At 37.5% G+C, this 16,093-nt stretch overlaps 1 protein-coding gene across 12 annotated transcripts in view; it reads left to right on the forward strand.

The window, feature by feature from the left end:
* The window catches only part of BPTF (bromodomain PHD finger transcription factor), a 160,039-nt gene that overhangs the window by 58,448 nt on the left and 85,498 nt on the right, over nucleotides 1-16,093 (forward strand). For 9 of the 12 annotated variants that reach the window (XM_059148941.1, XM_059148940.1, XM_059148944.1 and 6 more), the window contains exons 3-5: nucleotides 2,915-3,138; nucleotides 10,472-10,678; nucleotides 11,218-11,406. In XM_059148941.1, coding sequence (XP_059004924.1) covers nucleotides 2,915-3,138; nucleotides 10,472-10,678; nucleotides 11,218-11,406 — 620 coding nt within the window. The remainder of the gene's footprint in view (nucleotides 1-2,914; nucleotides 3,139-10,471; nucleotides 10,679-11,217; nucleotides 11,407-16,093) is intronic. The other 3 variants (XM_059148947.1, XM_059148948.1, XM_059148951.1) reach the window with 1 other exon arrangement.

Below are 16,093 nucleotides of genomic sequence, written 5' to 3' on the forward strand. Positions count from 1 at the left end.
GTATGGATTAAGTCAGCTATGTTAGGAACCCTTTCAATAGTAGTGAGTTACTTGAGAAAATAGAATGTCCATTTAATTAAGTTCGTTCCCATACCATCTCATTTTCATGTTGAAATCTTACACTTGTAAGTTATGTTTTCTACCCTAAGAATGTTTTTCTTGTTTCATTGAAATTTGGTAGATTTTCCTGAATAAAAAGGAAAAAGGAATTAGTAAAAGAAAGAATTCAGCATCTTTATAACAAGTGAATCCTTTAAATTAATTTTTTTAGAAAATAACCAGGCTGTCCTGTAACTCTTACACTCAGTCAAAGCTCACTTAAGTACTTTCTGATTTGATATTATCACTTAATTACATTTTTGATACAGTATTGCCTTTTAAAAGTATTTTATTAGTCTTTTTGATTAGAGGACTCTGACATCTTTAACATGTAAATTGGAATGAGACTGCTGTCATCGCTCAGTCATAAGTCAGAAATACCAATTATAGAGAGAAATTGAAAGCAGATTTTTAAAAAAAATGATTTTCGGCAGTTTTTTTAGAAAACTTCTAATAGAACAATATGCTAATTTCATGTGTCAGCAGATGCTGATTTGAATGCAGAAAATGAGGGGCTAGTTTGGGAGTGCGTGCGACTCTTGATTTTGAGATTGAGTTTGAGCCCCACCTTGGGGGTAGAGATTACTTAAATAAAAAAAAAATTTTTTTTAAAGAGCAAAGTGAGATAACATTCATTAATCCTTTTTTTTTTCAGTTTTTATAATTTTGATATCCATTTATTTATCCATGACTTAATATGTCCCTCCTTTCTTCAGAATTACTGAGTGACTCATTCTGGGAGTTCTACTCAATTTTTATTTACTTACTACCATAATAGTAACAATATTTTATTTTTATTGATTACTAACAATGTGCCTCGGTGCTACGATCTATACCTTATTTTATTTTAATCTTTTACAATCTGTGCCTTATTATAATACCTTTAATTCTTACAGTGGCCCTGAAAGCGTTACAATTATCCCCATTTTATCAGCAAGGTAAATAAAATGGCTCAGAAACCCAGAGAGTTGTGTCTTGTCCACATTTGCATATCTTATAAATGCTTGAGTATTTTAAAGCCAGGTTTTTCTTTTCTTTTTTCTTTCCTCTTTCTTTCTTTCTGACTTTATTTATTTTTTAGACAGAGACACTGGAGAAAGGGAACACAAATAGGGAATGGGAGATTGAGATTGAGTTTGAGCCCCACCTTGGGGGTAGGGCTTCCTGCTGAGCGAGCCTGTTGCAGGGCTCCATCCCAGGGTTCTGGGACCTGAGTGGAAGGCAGACGCTTAAGGACTGAGTCGCCAGGTGCCCTGAAACCAGGTCTTTCTTAAAGCCCAGTTCTTTCAGCTCTGTGAGTTTGCTATTGAATAGACAGGAAAGTTAGACTCTCTCATCAGGTAACTCACACATGCTCCTGAATTCCTTTTGAATGTGAGAAGAAATATTGTCATATGTATTTCTGAAAGTCCGGTCCTAGCCATGCATTTACCTTGTGTTTTTAGTTGACATCTACAGCTACATTACAAGTGATTGGGACCATTGGAGAGATGCAAGCAGGGCAGGAAGTTGCTCTTCTCTCCAATTTGAACTTTGTCCATAAGAAAGGAAGAGAGAGGAGACATTATTACTCACAGAGTTGACTCCTTCAAGGACCAGAATTTAGCAGAGCATGTATATCATGTTGATGGAAGTGTTCTAAACTGGATTGTAACGTCAGCCTGCTCTGTTCCTGCCATGTACTGACCATAACTTAAGTATTTCTGGTTCAGATTCCATTCATGTGGTTCAGTGATGATCTCAAAGTCAACTGACGTATAAGCAAGACTGTCTTCCAGCAAGTACTTACACACTCTGAAGTGTGAGGTCCTGTTTCTGTATGTTTCTAGATATCTATCTACCTACCTTTCTTTTCTTTTCTTTCTTTCTTTTAAGATTTTATTTATTTGACACACAGAGAGAGAGATTATAAGTAGGCAGAGAGGTAGGCAGAGGGCAGGAGGGGGGGTGGGGGCCGGGAAGCAGGCTCCCTGCTGAGCAGAGAGCCCAATGCGGGGCTCTATCCCAGGACCCTGAGACCATGACCTGAGCCGAAGGCAGAGGCTTAACCCACTGTGCCACCCAGGCACCCCTCTTTCTTTCTTTTTTCAAGATTTATTTATTTATCTTAGAGAAAGAGCGCACTGAGTGGGGGGAGTAGCAGAGGGAGAGGGTAGAGAGAATCTTCGATCAAACTCCCCAGTGGGCAAGGAGCCTGACGCAGGCCTCAGTCCCAGGACCCTGAGATCGTCTCCTGAGCTGAAATCAAGAATTGACTGCCGAATCAACTGAACCACCCAGGCGTCCGTAGATAGTCTTCCTTTGCTGCTATACTAATTCCTCTCTTTCCACTATTTTTGTTTTTTAAAGGTTTTATTTAATTTTTGTTTTTATTTTGCGAGAATGAGCTGGGAGGGGCAGAGAGAGAGAGGGAAAGAGACCAAATCCCAAGCAGACTCCATACTGAGCACTGAACCCACTGTGGGGCTCCATCTCATGACCCCGAGATCATGACCTGAGATGAAACCAAGAGTTGGACGCTCAACCGCCCGAGCGACCCAGGCTCTCCATCCTCTCTCTCCACTATTTCTCACAGATTGTTTTATCTTAAGCTACTGTGGGCTAGGAAATCAAAATAATTAGAGCTTGCTCAATTAAAGTAAAAGTAATTTGAGTTTGAATGAGACTTGAGGGGATTTCTTGTGAGCAAATATACTGAGCTTTAGTGGGCAGACTTTGTGTTACATTATTTTAACCTTCAGTGCATAGATGGCAGTTGTCAGATCAGTGCCGTTATGTCTAACACAGAGAGTGTTTTTGTACTTCTTTTAAACAGAGAAGAAGATACAGAAAATGAGAATGAGAAGAAAATTTGGTACTACAGCACAAAGGTCCAACTTGCAGAATTAATTGACTGTCTAGATAAAGATTACTGGGAAGCAGAACTTTGCAAAATTCTGGAAGAAATGCGGGAAGAAATCCACCGGCACATGGATATAACTGAAGACTTGACCAATAAGGCTCGGGGCAGTAACAAATCCTTTCTGGCGGCAGCTAATGGTGAGAGGGAAATTTTCTCAATTTGCTTGTTACTAAATTTAGGATGAACTCTTGCTATGAAATCCCTGTAAAACTTGAAATCATTAAAATTTCAAGTTATATATATTTTAATTCTCTTTTTTTTCTTTTTAAATATCTTATTTATTTGAGAGAGAGAGCAGGAAAGCACAAGCAGGGGAGCAGCAGAGGGACAGGGAGAAGCAGACCCCCGGCTAAGCAGGGAACCCGACTTGAGGCTCGATCCCAGGACACTGGGATGATGACCTGAGCAAAGGCAGACATTTAACTGACTGAGCCACCCAGGCACCTCAGTTCTGTTTTCTTTTTTCTAAGGAATCTTGTTCATCCCAGCATAAATTAGGGATTTTATGCATTTTAGCCTTTAGTATCTTACCATGGTCATTATTAAATTGTTTTTTTTTTTTTTCTTTAATTTGGGTATCTTATTGAGAATCCTACTTCTATTTATTTATTTATTTATTTAAACTATTTATTTATTAGAGAGGCAGAGAGGGAGAGAGCGTGAGTGGGGTGAGGAGCAGAGAGGGAGAAGCAGGCTCCCCACTGAGCAGGGAGCCAGACTCAGGGCTCAGTCTGGGGACTCTGGGATCATGACCAAAGCCAAAGGCAGATGCTCAACCTACCTCAGTAGGTAGTAGACCCAGGCATCCCGCGAATCCTACTTTTAATTATGAGAAAGAGTATTCTTTTAAAAGATACTCTTTTTTTTTTTTTTTTAATAAAACTTTCGATTTTAGAATAGTTTTATAATTACAGAAAGGTTCTGAGGTAGTACGGAGGGTTCCAGATTCCCTGCACCAGGTTTCCCCTATTATTAGCATCTTACATTGGTGTGGCACATTTGTCATAAGTAGTGAACCTATATTGATAACATTATGATACCTTAATCTATACTTTATTCGGATTTTCTTATTTTTACTGGTAACCTTTCTCTGTCTCACCATCCCATCCAGGCTCCCACACTGTATTTACTTATGTCTGTTTAGGTACCTCTAGACTGTCACATTTTCTCCAACTTTTTATATTTTTGATGACTTTGACGGTTTTGAGGAGTACTGGCCAGGTATTTAATAGAAGGCCCTCAAATGGATTTGTCTCATGTTCTTCTCAGAACTGAGATACGGATTCTGGAAGGAAGACCACACCACTCTCCTCCTGTCAGTACTACATGCCATCACGTGACTTGTCACTGATGATGTTCATCTGGTTCAGGTGGCATTTGTTGAGTTTCTGCCCTGTAAGATCACTGCTCCCACCTGTGCTGTGCTTTTCGGAAGAAAGTCACTGTGCACTGCCTGCGCTCAGGTGGGGAGGGTTTGGGCTCCACTCTGGGGTAGCAGTTGTCTACACAAATTATTTGGGACTTTTCTGCAAGGGAGATTGTCTATTCTCCTCGTTTATTTATTTATATCAGTGTGGACTCATGGATATCTATTTTATACTTTGGATTATATTTCAGTTGTACCTGATTTACTTTGTTGCTCAACTTTTTGCTTTATAAAAAAAGATAATAAATATGATTTTTAAAAATTTAATTTCTTTTCAGTGTAACAGAATAAATATGATTTTTTAAAGAAAGCTCAAATAGTACAGAAAGGTATAGAATGAAACGTGAACTTCCTTTGTAATCTCCAGTTTCACTTTTTTTCCCACTTTTTTATGTTTAATAAGTATCACCTTTGTTTTCTTTAAATCTTAGGTAAAATGATTGGGTAAGACTCTGAAAGTACACTTTAACTGCCTGGTTTTGCTTTTCTATATACATTATCTGCTATACGTAAAATCCTTTTAATGTTCTTGAGTCTCCATTTACTGAAAAAATTTCCCCATTCTCTATTTTGCTTCAAATAGAATGTCTATACTTAATAAATATATTTAGTTAAGCTGTTTCCCAGTTTCTTCTCACATACTCTATATCAGCATTCACTTGAATTCACCCATGTTTTTTTGAGGACGATAGTCATACTGTCCTGTATAACTACCGTTGCATACACATGACTTCATCTTCAGAAACTAGCAGACTAATTATCAAGGATTGTGTTTCTTCATGTTTGGTTGTTGGAAGTATTTTTCTATTAGATCTATTGAGAAAAATAGGTAACATTTTTATCAGATAATTGTAGATGTTAGAATTTTGGGGGGAGTTTGTATCCCCTTTTGATTTCTTTTTCTCCGTGGTATAGATCAGATAATAGGAAGTTTATTAATTTTAGACAGGTTACTTTCTTCTTGGTTTTCTTTCATGAATCCTGGCATTAAAATTGACAAATCCATTTTTACTTTTTTGCATCCTCTGCTTTTAGTACAATAATAAAGAACTATGTCCAGTCCCCTAAAAGGCAGTATTATGTATGTTTTTATCAAGTATGTTGAATTAGAAATATTTTCTAGAGTGAGCTTGCCTATGTACAGAATTGTAGAGGTGGTATCATCTTTTTTTTTTTCAAGATTTATTTACTTATGGGAGAGAGACCAGAAGGTACACTTGAGCAGGGGAAAGGGCAGAGGGAGAGGGACAAGTAGACTTCCTGCTGAGCACAGAGCCTGATGGGCTCCATCCCAGGACCCTGAGGTCATGACCTGAGCTGAAGTCAGACGCTCACCAGCTGAGGCACTCATGCACCCCAGTGTCATCTTAAGTAAAGAGCAAAACCAAAATAGGAATTGGTGATCAGAATGTTTAGTGGTCTGATACAGGGGAATGTGAAAAACTAGAAGTGCCCAATATAGAAGAATTGGATTATCATATGATAGAAGATTGGAGATTTGGAGAATTACATAAGGTACCGTGCCAGAACAGTAGCTGGGTCTTTGAAGTACTTAAATTCTCTTTCTCTAAATAAACAACGTGGTAAATACACCAGCTTTTATTAAAAAAAAAAATAATAATAACCAATTAGCATAGTAGGATTATAGTTGGTATCTTATTTGTATTTTTCAAATTTCCTACAATGAGCATTTTTTGGTTTTATTTTTGTTTTTTAAAGATTCGGTTTATTTATTTTTAGTGGATGAGAGAGGCAGACAGAGGAGAAACAGAATCTCAAGCAGACTCCCCACTGAGTGTGGAGCCTGATGGCGGCTTGATCAGTCCCACAACTCTGAGATCATGACCTGAAGCTGAAACCTAGAGTCAGGTGCTCAACCAGCTGAGCCACCCAGGTGCCCAGCATATAATGTACTTTAATCAGGAACAGCAGAGAAAGCTTTGAGCATTAGGCCAGAATATATTCTAAGACAGTTAGGTGACTAGTGCTTATGTGCTGTGGGACTGTCTTGATCCTGTAGTTACCCTCTTAATACAGTGTGGAGCTCATTTAAGTAAGAGTGACTGTGGCTTGGATTTATTTCATGGGAGATCTAGACAGAAAGTGACACTTTTTTTTCTTTTCTTTTCTCTTCTCCTCCTCCTTTGCTAAGGTTCATTCAACATGGTTCTCTTACTCAAAAGAATTGAAAATTGATGAGGAAGAGGAGAGAAAACTGTCTTTTTAAATTTTTTTTTTTTTTTTAAGATTTTATCAGAGAGAAAGAGAGCACAAGCATGGGGAGTGGCAGGCAGAAGGAGAATCAGTGCTCCCCACTGAGCAAGAGCCTGGTGTGGGACTTGATCCCAGGACCTTGGGGTCATGACCTGAGCTGAAGGTAGCTGTTTAATCAGCTGAGCCACCCAGGCATCCTGAAAACTGGCATTTTTGAGTACCTGCTTTGGTGTTCATCTAGATGTTTTACAAGCCTTTAATCCTCTCAACAGCTTTGTAAGGGGTGTGGGTACTGGCAATAAATTAAACATTCAGACGGAAGAATTCACCATTAAAACGCTGGTCTGCCACTGTTAAGTCTATTTGCTCTCACTGGGAACCATAATCTGAGCTATGGTAGTCCCTTTAGGAGCATCTGGGCCAGGTAAAAACCTAGAATAATTTCTTGTGGTGTTCTTCAATTTGGGATTTTATGAGAGGAAAACAGCAGAAACTACTAGGTTCTGAAATAGCCAGGAGTAATTTGCATTATCGTGACATCAGTTTCAGCATCACAGTGTATTCTAATGACTTGACATTCTTAACCTTGAAAATAGCATAAATCCTTTCAAGTTTAGCCCTTTGGTTTTTTTATTATTATTATTATTGTTTATTTTTTTAAAGATTTTATTTATTTGACAGACAGAGATCACAAGTAGGCAGAGAGGTAGGCAGAGAGAGAGAGAGGAGGAAGCAGGCTCCCTACTGAGCAGAGAGCCCGACGTGGGGTTCGATCCCAGCACCCTGGGATCATGACCTGAGCCAAAGGCAGAGGCTTTAACTTACTGAGCCACCCAGGCGCACCAAGCCCTTTGGTTTTTATATACTTATATGTATACTTTAGGAGAGTTTAATTCTACTTTGGTAGTTCAGTTTTCCTTTTCTGTTTTTGTCTAATAGTTTATGAAAATTTTCAAATATATGGAAAGATCAAAAGAATGGTACAGTAAGCACCTGTATGTCCATCATGATTATACAATTTACTGTATAATTTTAGTTGTAAGTAGTTTGCTATATTTGCTTTATCATATACCTTTATGGTAATTGTATTTTATAATTCTTTATTTTGGTGTTTTTGAAGGAAGTTTATTTTTGGAATACATTTTTCTAAGTAGAGATGGTTTTTATTTTATTTTAGAGAGAGAGAGAAAGAGCGGGTGGGAGGGGCAAAGAAAGAGGGAGAGAGAGAATCTTAAGCAGATTCCATGTCCAGCACAGAACCCCACATATGGCTTAATCTCACGACCCTGAGATCATGACCTGAGCTGAAATCAAGAGTCAGATGTTTAACTGGCTGACTGCGCCACCCACTCACCTTGGTAGTAGTAGTTTTGTTTGGTCTTGTTTTTAATGTTGTTTTATTCTCATTAAATGGCACTAGGAAAGTTGGGAGGAACTTGAACTAGTTAGGTGAAAAAGCCAGCAGCTGGGGACGCCTGGCTGGCTCAGTCGGTAGACTCTTGATCTCAGGGTTGTGAGTTCAAGCCCCACATTGGGCATAGAGATTCCTTGAAAAAAGGAAAAAGAAGAGTTGGAAGTTGAAAATCTGGGTGGAGCTGTGTTTGAAAGAGAAATAATATGGCTCTAAGAAGAGCAAGTGATTAGGGACGCCTGGGTGGCTCAGTTGGTTGAGCAGCTGCCTTCGGCTCAGGTCATGATCCCAGCGTCCTGGGATCGAGTCCCACATCGGGCTCCTTGCTCGGCAGGGAGCCTGCTTCTCCCTCTGCCTCTGCCTGCCATTCTGTCTGCCTGTGCTCGCTCTCCCCCCCCCCCCACCGATAAATAAATAAAATCTTTAAAAAAAAAAAAAAAAGAAGAGCAAGTGATTAGAAACTAGACTTCTAAATAAAAAGTTCTTTAAAAAAAAGAGATACTTCCATTGATAAGTTTAGTGTACTTATTAGCAAGTGTAACCACGGCTGTGGTGAATTGAACTGAAAGTGGTGGGTAAAGGGATATGAAGAGATAGGTCAAAAGGATCCTGGGAAGAAGACTTGGATGATGAGGAGGACAGAAAACATGCCAGTTGGAATTTCTTCCGTATGAACTTGTCCTGTACCTATCTTAGATGGTCATATATTGATTGGCTCTGAATTCTTATAGAAATTCGGAATAGAGAAGGTGATAGAGAGTGTGAGGAGTTAACTCCAGCCAGCTCAGCTGTCATCACTTTATCAGAAAGATCAGTGTTTTCCAGTGATGACTTTTTAGGTTTTTTTTTAATCCTAGGAAGCATTCTAGATACCTACAATTTTTTTTTTAAAGATTTTATTTATTTATTTGACAGAGAGAGATCACAAGTAGGCAGAGAGGCAGGCAGAGAGAGAGAGAGGAGGAAGCAGACTCCCTGCTGAGCAGAGAGCCTGATGCGCGGGACTCGATCCCAGGACCCTGAGATCATGACCTGAGCCGAAGGCAGCGGCTTAACCCACTGGGCCACCCAGGCACCCTAGATACCTACAATTTAAGAAGCCTGGATGAAAATGCAGGTACAGAAGATTTAAACAAAGGAAATGTAAACAAGGAAATTCAAAAATTAAAAAAAAAAAAAAAACCACCATGTTACATGGCATTAAAAATGTTTCTTGTTCACAAACACTGTACTCTAGTTGGTAATTTTATTTCTCATGGGGGTACATTTAGCAGTTCTAAAATTACTGTGTATACTAGAGTTGACCAAATAAATAGATATAGATAATGAGAACAAGGTTTCTCTTGTTAGAAGTTACAGAGAAGCAACAGGGCAGTGCTTGAATGGACCACACAAACCACCGCACAAAGATAGAGAAAAAATATAGATGTATGACATACATTGTTTAGTATGCATATACATAACATTTCCTAGCTGTCGGCTGAGTATCGAAATAGTGACACTGTAATAGTAACAATTATACCTGAGCCCAGATCATATCTTCAGAATATCATTCTCCAATAAAAAAAGAACCAAGAGTCCTTACAGAGATCATGGATTCTAGGGTTGGGGCAGGGAAAATACAAGGTGAGCTTGGAACGTCTTGTCATACTAGAAAGTAAGGGAGCGCTTCATGAATGAACGAATGAACACCGGAACGACTGAAGTGTGTTCAGAGAACACAAGCCTCACTTTCAGCTCCCAGGGCCCAAAGCTGGAATAAACTTGAGGACCAAAATAGAAAATGATAGTGTTGGATCATAATCCAAAGAGAGTCTTTGCCAATATACTTGTGGTCTACATCATGCTATAATATCATTCTACCCAAATTAAAAGAGGATTAGAGCCCTTAGGGATTTATTGACTTTCAGAACAGTTACGGGGCTTCAGAGAGAAATGTATTTTCCAAATGGGACTTTGTTTTCTCATTTTGCAGTAGCGCCTGAAGGTTAGATAGCTTGGCGACTGTAAGTCTAAACAGCTAGTTCAAGTCAGATGTGCACTGGGTCATGGGTACCTTGGTTTTGACCACTGTACCACACTGCCTAGACTGTGGGTCTGTGCAGCTTACAGTTTCCCTCATACGGTAGAATAAATGACAGTAATCTCTATCGTGTCAACTTCAAAGGTTAGACTGATTTTCTTTTTTGAAAAAAGAAAGTAGTTGTAATTACCATGTATTTTGTAGAAATGAAGATAACCAAATTGGTTGGGTTCTATAAGCATTGAAATCGTATTGGTAATCTTTATCCTTATTTCATAGTTCTAATGTCTTAACATGTTTAATTTTAATGACTTATATTCAAACTCTTAAGTGGCATCTGTAGTACTTTTATATTTGGTATATATGGAAGCAAAACTTTTTGTTTTTTTATTACAGAAGAAATTTTGGAATCCATAAGAGCCAAAAAAGGAGATATTGATATTGTTAAAAGCCCAGAAGAAGTAGAAAAGGACAAGAACGAGACTGAGAATAATAGCTCCAAAGATGTTGAGAAAAGTAGAGAGGAGTTTGAAGACCAGTCCCTTGAAAAAGACAGTGACGACAAAACAGCGGATGATGATCCTGAGCAAGGAAAATCTGAGGGTAAAAAAATTACTTGGCTAGAAAGTGATATTTAATCAGTGTTATATATGAAACCTTCAGTTTTACTTTCAAAATGAAAATGAATCTCTTTTTATTACGAATAGTTATTTAAATTTCTATTTCTAAAGAAAGTAGGATATCATTTCCCCTTGTAACATGTATAATCATTGTAATGAGTTTTACATATTGGTGGATTGGTTATAATATATATCTCTGTTTATACTTCCTAATAAGGTGCCATTTTCTTATGAGATTTGTTGGTGAAAAATCCCTATTTTTATAGCAGAATATGCACTTTTGTATGTGATATGTTCATTTTTATATTAATTAAACATTCTTAATATTTTAAATATTCGTAAATATTCTTTGGATTACTTACTGCAGAAGTATCCCAGAATCTAATTGCTTCAAAATGGCCATCAAATAAAAGCACGTTTTCTTGGTGATCATTCATTTTTAGTAGTTGATTGAATGTGGCCATTTGTCCTAAAGCAATTTTAAAGGATATCTTTAAAGTTTTGTTGTGCATTTTACTGTAGAGCCAACAGAAGTTGGGGATAAAGGTAACTCTGTGTCAGCAAATCTTGGCGACAACACAACAAATGCTTCTTCAGAAGAGACTAGTCCCTCTGAAGGGAGGAGTCCCGTGGGGTGTCTCTCAGAAACCCATGATAGCAGCAACATGGCAGAGAAGAAGGTGGCATCTGAGCTCCCCCAGGATGTGCCAGGTACAGAGGGCAGTGTATCAATGCCTCTGTAATGGGGGGAATCGTTCCCTTTTGTAGTAAAAGCTGAATGTCACCTGAAATTTTAAAGTATGTGTTCATTCATGCTGCTTGCTTACATTAAGTGCCATCCCTGATTGCTAAATTGTCACCTAACATTTGGAGTTTGACACGTGTTCTTGCAGTTAGTGCTTGAAACTCATCATAATCTTCATGCTTTTTTAAGTTCATTTAGCTGGTTTTGACTAATAGACTTATTTGTATATTTTATCATCAGATCATAGTGGCAGATATTTTGGTTTTAAGTACTTACATACTAATGGCTCCGTGTTGAATGATTTGACCATTCCAATTCTGTATGTACTAACAAATTAATTTATGTTTGCATGTGCTTGTGTAGTTTTTTAAACATTTCAACCATAATGTTATAATAGAAAACCATTGTCACAAAACATTTTTTGCAAGATAAATTTTGACATTGAAAATGTTAAGTTAATCAATAGTCCATATTTTAAGCTTTTTAAAATTAAAATTATACTTGAAGTAAGTTATATCACACGCAAAGAATGTCATTATGCCTTTCCTTGGACCTTTTTTTAATGAAAAATAATTTTTATTATAAGAGCTATATGTATTTTTTAAAAAGCAAACTAGAAAATTTTGGTGAGCAAAACAAAATAAACACTGGTAATCCCACCACAAATTAAGAATCATAGCTAATACCTTGCTGGAAGTCCTTAATGATTTTTTCTATATATTATAAGAATATCATGTATTTTCCAACTTGTGGTACTGTCATTGCTCTTGGGGGTAGGATTCTGATGTGTTGGGAAGAATGACAGCATTAGTTAACAGTTGGAAGGCTTGATTCTAGATCCACTTCTGCCATTAAGTTAATGTCATATTTAATCTCGCAAGGCCTCAATGTCCCTGTTTTGTAATTTGAAGGATTTTGATGATTAACAGTTCTTGTGTGACTGCTTTCAACTGAGTACTTATAAACAGTGAACTGTTGCTGAAAACACCAGTAACATTAAATTAGTAACAAATGTAACATTAGATTACATGCAGAGATGTATGTGTAGGGTCCAAAAGAATCAGAATAATAAGGTCACCATATTTTATCCTAATGAGAGATTGTTGATTAAGATGAAGAAAAGTCTGAAAACTGTGCTAACTGGTGAAATAAAACAAAATTTTGAGCCTAGAAAAGAATAGACTTGGTATCAAGAGCAAGCTAGATTGAAAATAATGTAATTGTCCACTGAGAAGTTGTCTGGGGGATTAGACTTCTCTTTGAGATGTAGGCTATTAAGTCAAATAAGTAGAAATAATAGGAATATTATGAGTAAATATTAACCACTTTAAATTAGAGCTGTTTAGAAAATAGAAGTAATAAATTTCCTTTTACGAGATTCATTTAGTAAATACCTATCAGAGATCATTTCATTTCATGAAGGAATAAGTGATGTTAATACCTACCTGACCTGTCAGAGATGATTTCAGCACAAGTCCTTTATTGAATGGACTGGAGAATCAGAGATCTATAATTCTGTGGTTAGACTCTAAGTCCTGTCCAATTAAAATATTACAGTATTACGACTTAATATCTTTATGAGACAGAATTTGGAAGCAGAGTACTAGGTCCCCAAAATTGTGAAGAGAATTTCATTTTTATTGGAATTATGATTACATCCTTAGTAAATACTTACTAAAATATTCTTTATGCTTTTAGATTGATAGTTATTGTAAACCTTATTCTTACTAGTAGGTTTATATACTGGTTAGTTGTTTGGTTCTTAAACCAAACACAGTAGAATAACAGCTGTGCACAGATTTTAGCAGACATTTGCTTTTACATTATTTATTACCAGTTTATTAATAACTCTTAGACATTTGTTCTTTTGCTGCCAGAATGGTTTAAGGGAGAAACTCTTATCTTGGTATACTTTAAGGGATGCCAGATGAAATACTGTATCTGCAAGAGTTAGGGTAGTACCTGACGTGTTGAATGCTCAGTGAATGCTGGATATGTTGTTATTGCTGTATACAGTCAAAGCTTTGAAAGAGGGAGAAGGCCTAGTGAGTAAAAAATAACAAAGTGGGTGAGTTGAATTACACATTTAAGGTTCAGTAATATTATTTAAGTTTCGTATTTAAACTTAAAAAATTCAGTTGGTTTTTCACATATAGGTCACAAAAAATCGATTTAGATGAGATCCTGAACAAGAAGTGGGAGCAAATAGCAATTGTCAGTTGCTGTAATTGGAGTTGATTGGGTTCATTAGCAGGATCAGAGTGCCAGAGAGCTGAAGAGGCTCTGAAGAGGCTGAAAACCTGACCATTGGGTAAATCACAGCTCTCTCCTTGACTAGAGTAGAAAATTAAACTAAACCTAAAAACCTGGTAGTCTCATACTTGTTTCCAAAACAATGTGAAAAGCATTTTTAAAGACATACATTAAACACACCACACCAGTTTTTAAAGAGGAGTTTGGTACATTTAAAGTAGACATACATTTTAGTAAATCCCTCACTTTAAAATTTACAACACTAGTGGGAATGTATCAGTGACCAAAACAAAGTCAAGGCCCTTGAGGATTCTCCTTTCTAGTGGGCAGTAGATGGGCCTAATGGTAGAGTCCTGATCCTCATGGAAGACCATAACGTAGTTACATAGAAGACTCTCTGCTTCCTTCTGTTTCTGTCTCTTTCTCCATGCACTCATTTATTCAACAAGTATTTATTGAGTGCCAGGTGCCTGGCAGTGTGCTGGGTGCTTTGTGGTATCCCTGGACCACTCTCTGTGGGCAGTAGATGAGATGTAGTATTACAAGAACTGGAGAGGGGGGTTATTCTGGGTAGATGAGAAACAATAACTGTGATAGAAAGCATCTCATTGGCTTTCTTTCCCCAACCTCCAGAATGTATTCAGACGCCTGATTTAATGACTCAGGCTTACCAATAGAAGACTGTCAGATTGGAAGGTTGTTTTTTATGGAAAAATGTGTTTTGGTAAACTTTTTCATTAAAATATAACATGGTAAAGTACGTAGGTGTTAAGTAAACAGTTTCCTAAAGCATACCTCTATAACCACATCATGTCCCCCCTAGTCACCACTATGCCCATCCCCACAAAAGCATTTACTGTCTTGACTTCTACAAGTCAGTTAGGATTGCCTTTAAAAAAGATCATAAATGGTATCAAACAGTATGTACTTTTTGATGTCCAGTTTTTTTTTTACCTCAACAATATATGAGAGCCATCCAGATATTACTTGTAATAGTAGGACATTCTGTTTTATTGCAGTATGATATTCTATTACAGATATATATAGTGACCAATTACTAATTAATTATAATTACTCATTTTCTGTGTTGATAGGCATTTGAATGGTTTCCCATTTGGGGACCATTGTGAATAATGCTACAGTGAATATTCTTTTACATGTTTTTCATGCTCCTATATGTGCCTTTCTGGAGGTATAAGTCTTAGCTGTGAATTTCCCGGGTCATTCAGGTTGTACATGCTCATCTTAATAGAAATGGGTAGCTTTCTAGAGTGGTTATAGGTTCACACTTCATCAGTGGTCTGTGAGAGTGCTCGCTCCTCTGCATCCTTTCTAACGCTTGGTATCATTAGTGTCATTCGGTTTTTTCTCCTTTATTTTAGTCATTCTGATGGCATTTTAGAGATGTCTGGTTTGAACTTGTGACTGAGAATGTTGAGCTTGTGTGTGTGTGTGTGTGTGTGTGTGTGTATGTTGTGTATATATGCACATATTTGTTAAATATATGTATACCCAGGCCATTCGGCTACCTTTTTTTGTAAACTACCTGTCAGTTCTTTTGTTTTCTCTTTTGTGGTGTCTTTTTCATTTGTGATTGTTTTCATGACAGAGGGTTAATTCCAGTCCCTCTGTTCCTTCTGGAAGCAGAAATACTTACATTGATTTTTTATTTTAAGATTTTATTTATTTCTTTTACAGAGAGAGATCACAATTAGGCAGAAAGAGAGGAGGAAGCAGGCTCCCCACTGAGCGAGAGCCCGACGTGGGGCTCGATCCCAGAACTCTGGGATCAGAGGCCTTAACCCACTGAGCCACCCAGGAATCCCCTTACATTGATTTTTTAATTTATTTATTTATTTGTCAGAGAGAGAGAGAGGGAACAAGAGAATGAGCACAAGCAGGGAGAACAGCAGGCAGAGGAAAAAGCAGGCTCCCCTCTGAGCAAGGAGCCTGATGTGGAACTTGATCCCAGCACCCTGGGATCATGACCTGAGCCAAAGGCAGATGTTTAACGACTGAGCCACCAAGTCATCCCTATTTTTTTTTTTTTTTTTTTAAGATTTTACTTATTTACTTGACAGACAGAGATCACAAGTAGGCAGAGAGAGCGGGGGAAGCAGGCTTCTTGCTGAGTAGAGAGCCCGATGTGGGGCTCAATCCCAGGACCCTGAGATCATGACTTGAGCCAGTGGTAGACACTTAATGACTGAGCCACCCAGGTACCCCTAAAATTTTTAATTTTTATCATTGTTTTGGTTGTATTAAAAAAAAATAGAGCTCCTCCAAAAGAGTATCCTAGTTGATACTTACATTTAGATGCAATATTATTTCTCCTCTGCCTCCTTAAGATGGATGCTTTAATAATTTTTAGTTTTTATTTATTTTTTCTAGTCTGTCAAG

This window comes from Mustela lutreola, chromosome 15 (assembly GCF_030435805.1).
Source record: "Mustela lutreola isolate mMusLut2 chromosome 15, mMusLut2.pri, whole genome shotgun sequence".
NCBI lineage: Eukaryota > Metazoa > Chordata > Mammalia > Carnivora > Mustelidae > Mustela > Mustela lutreola.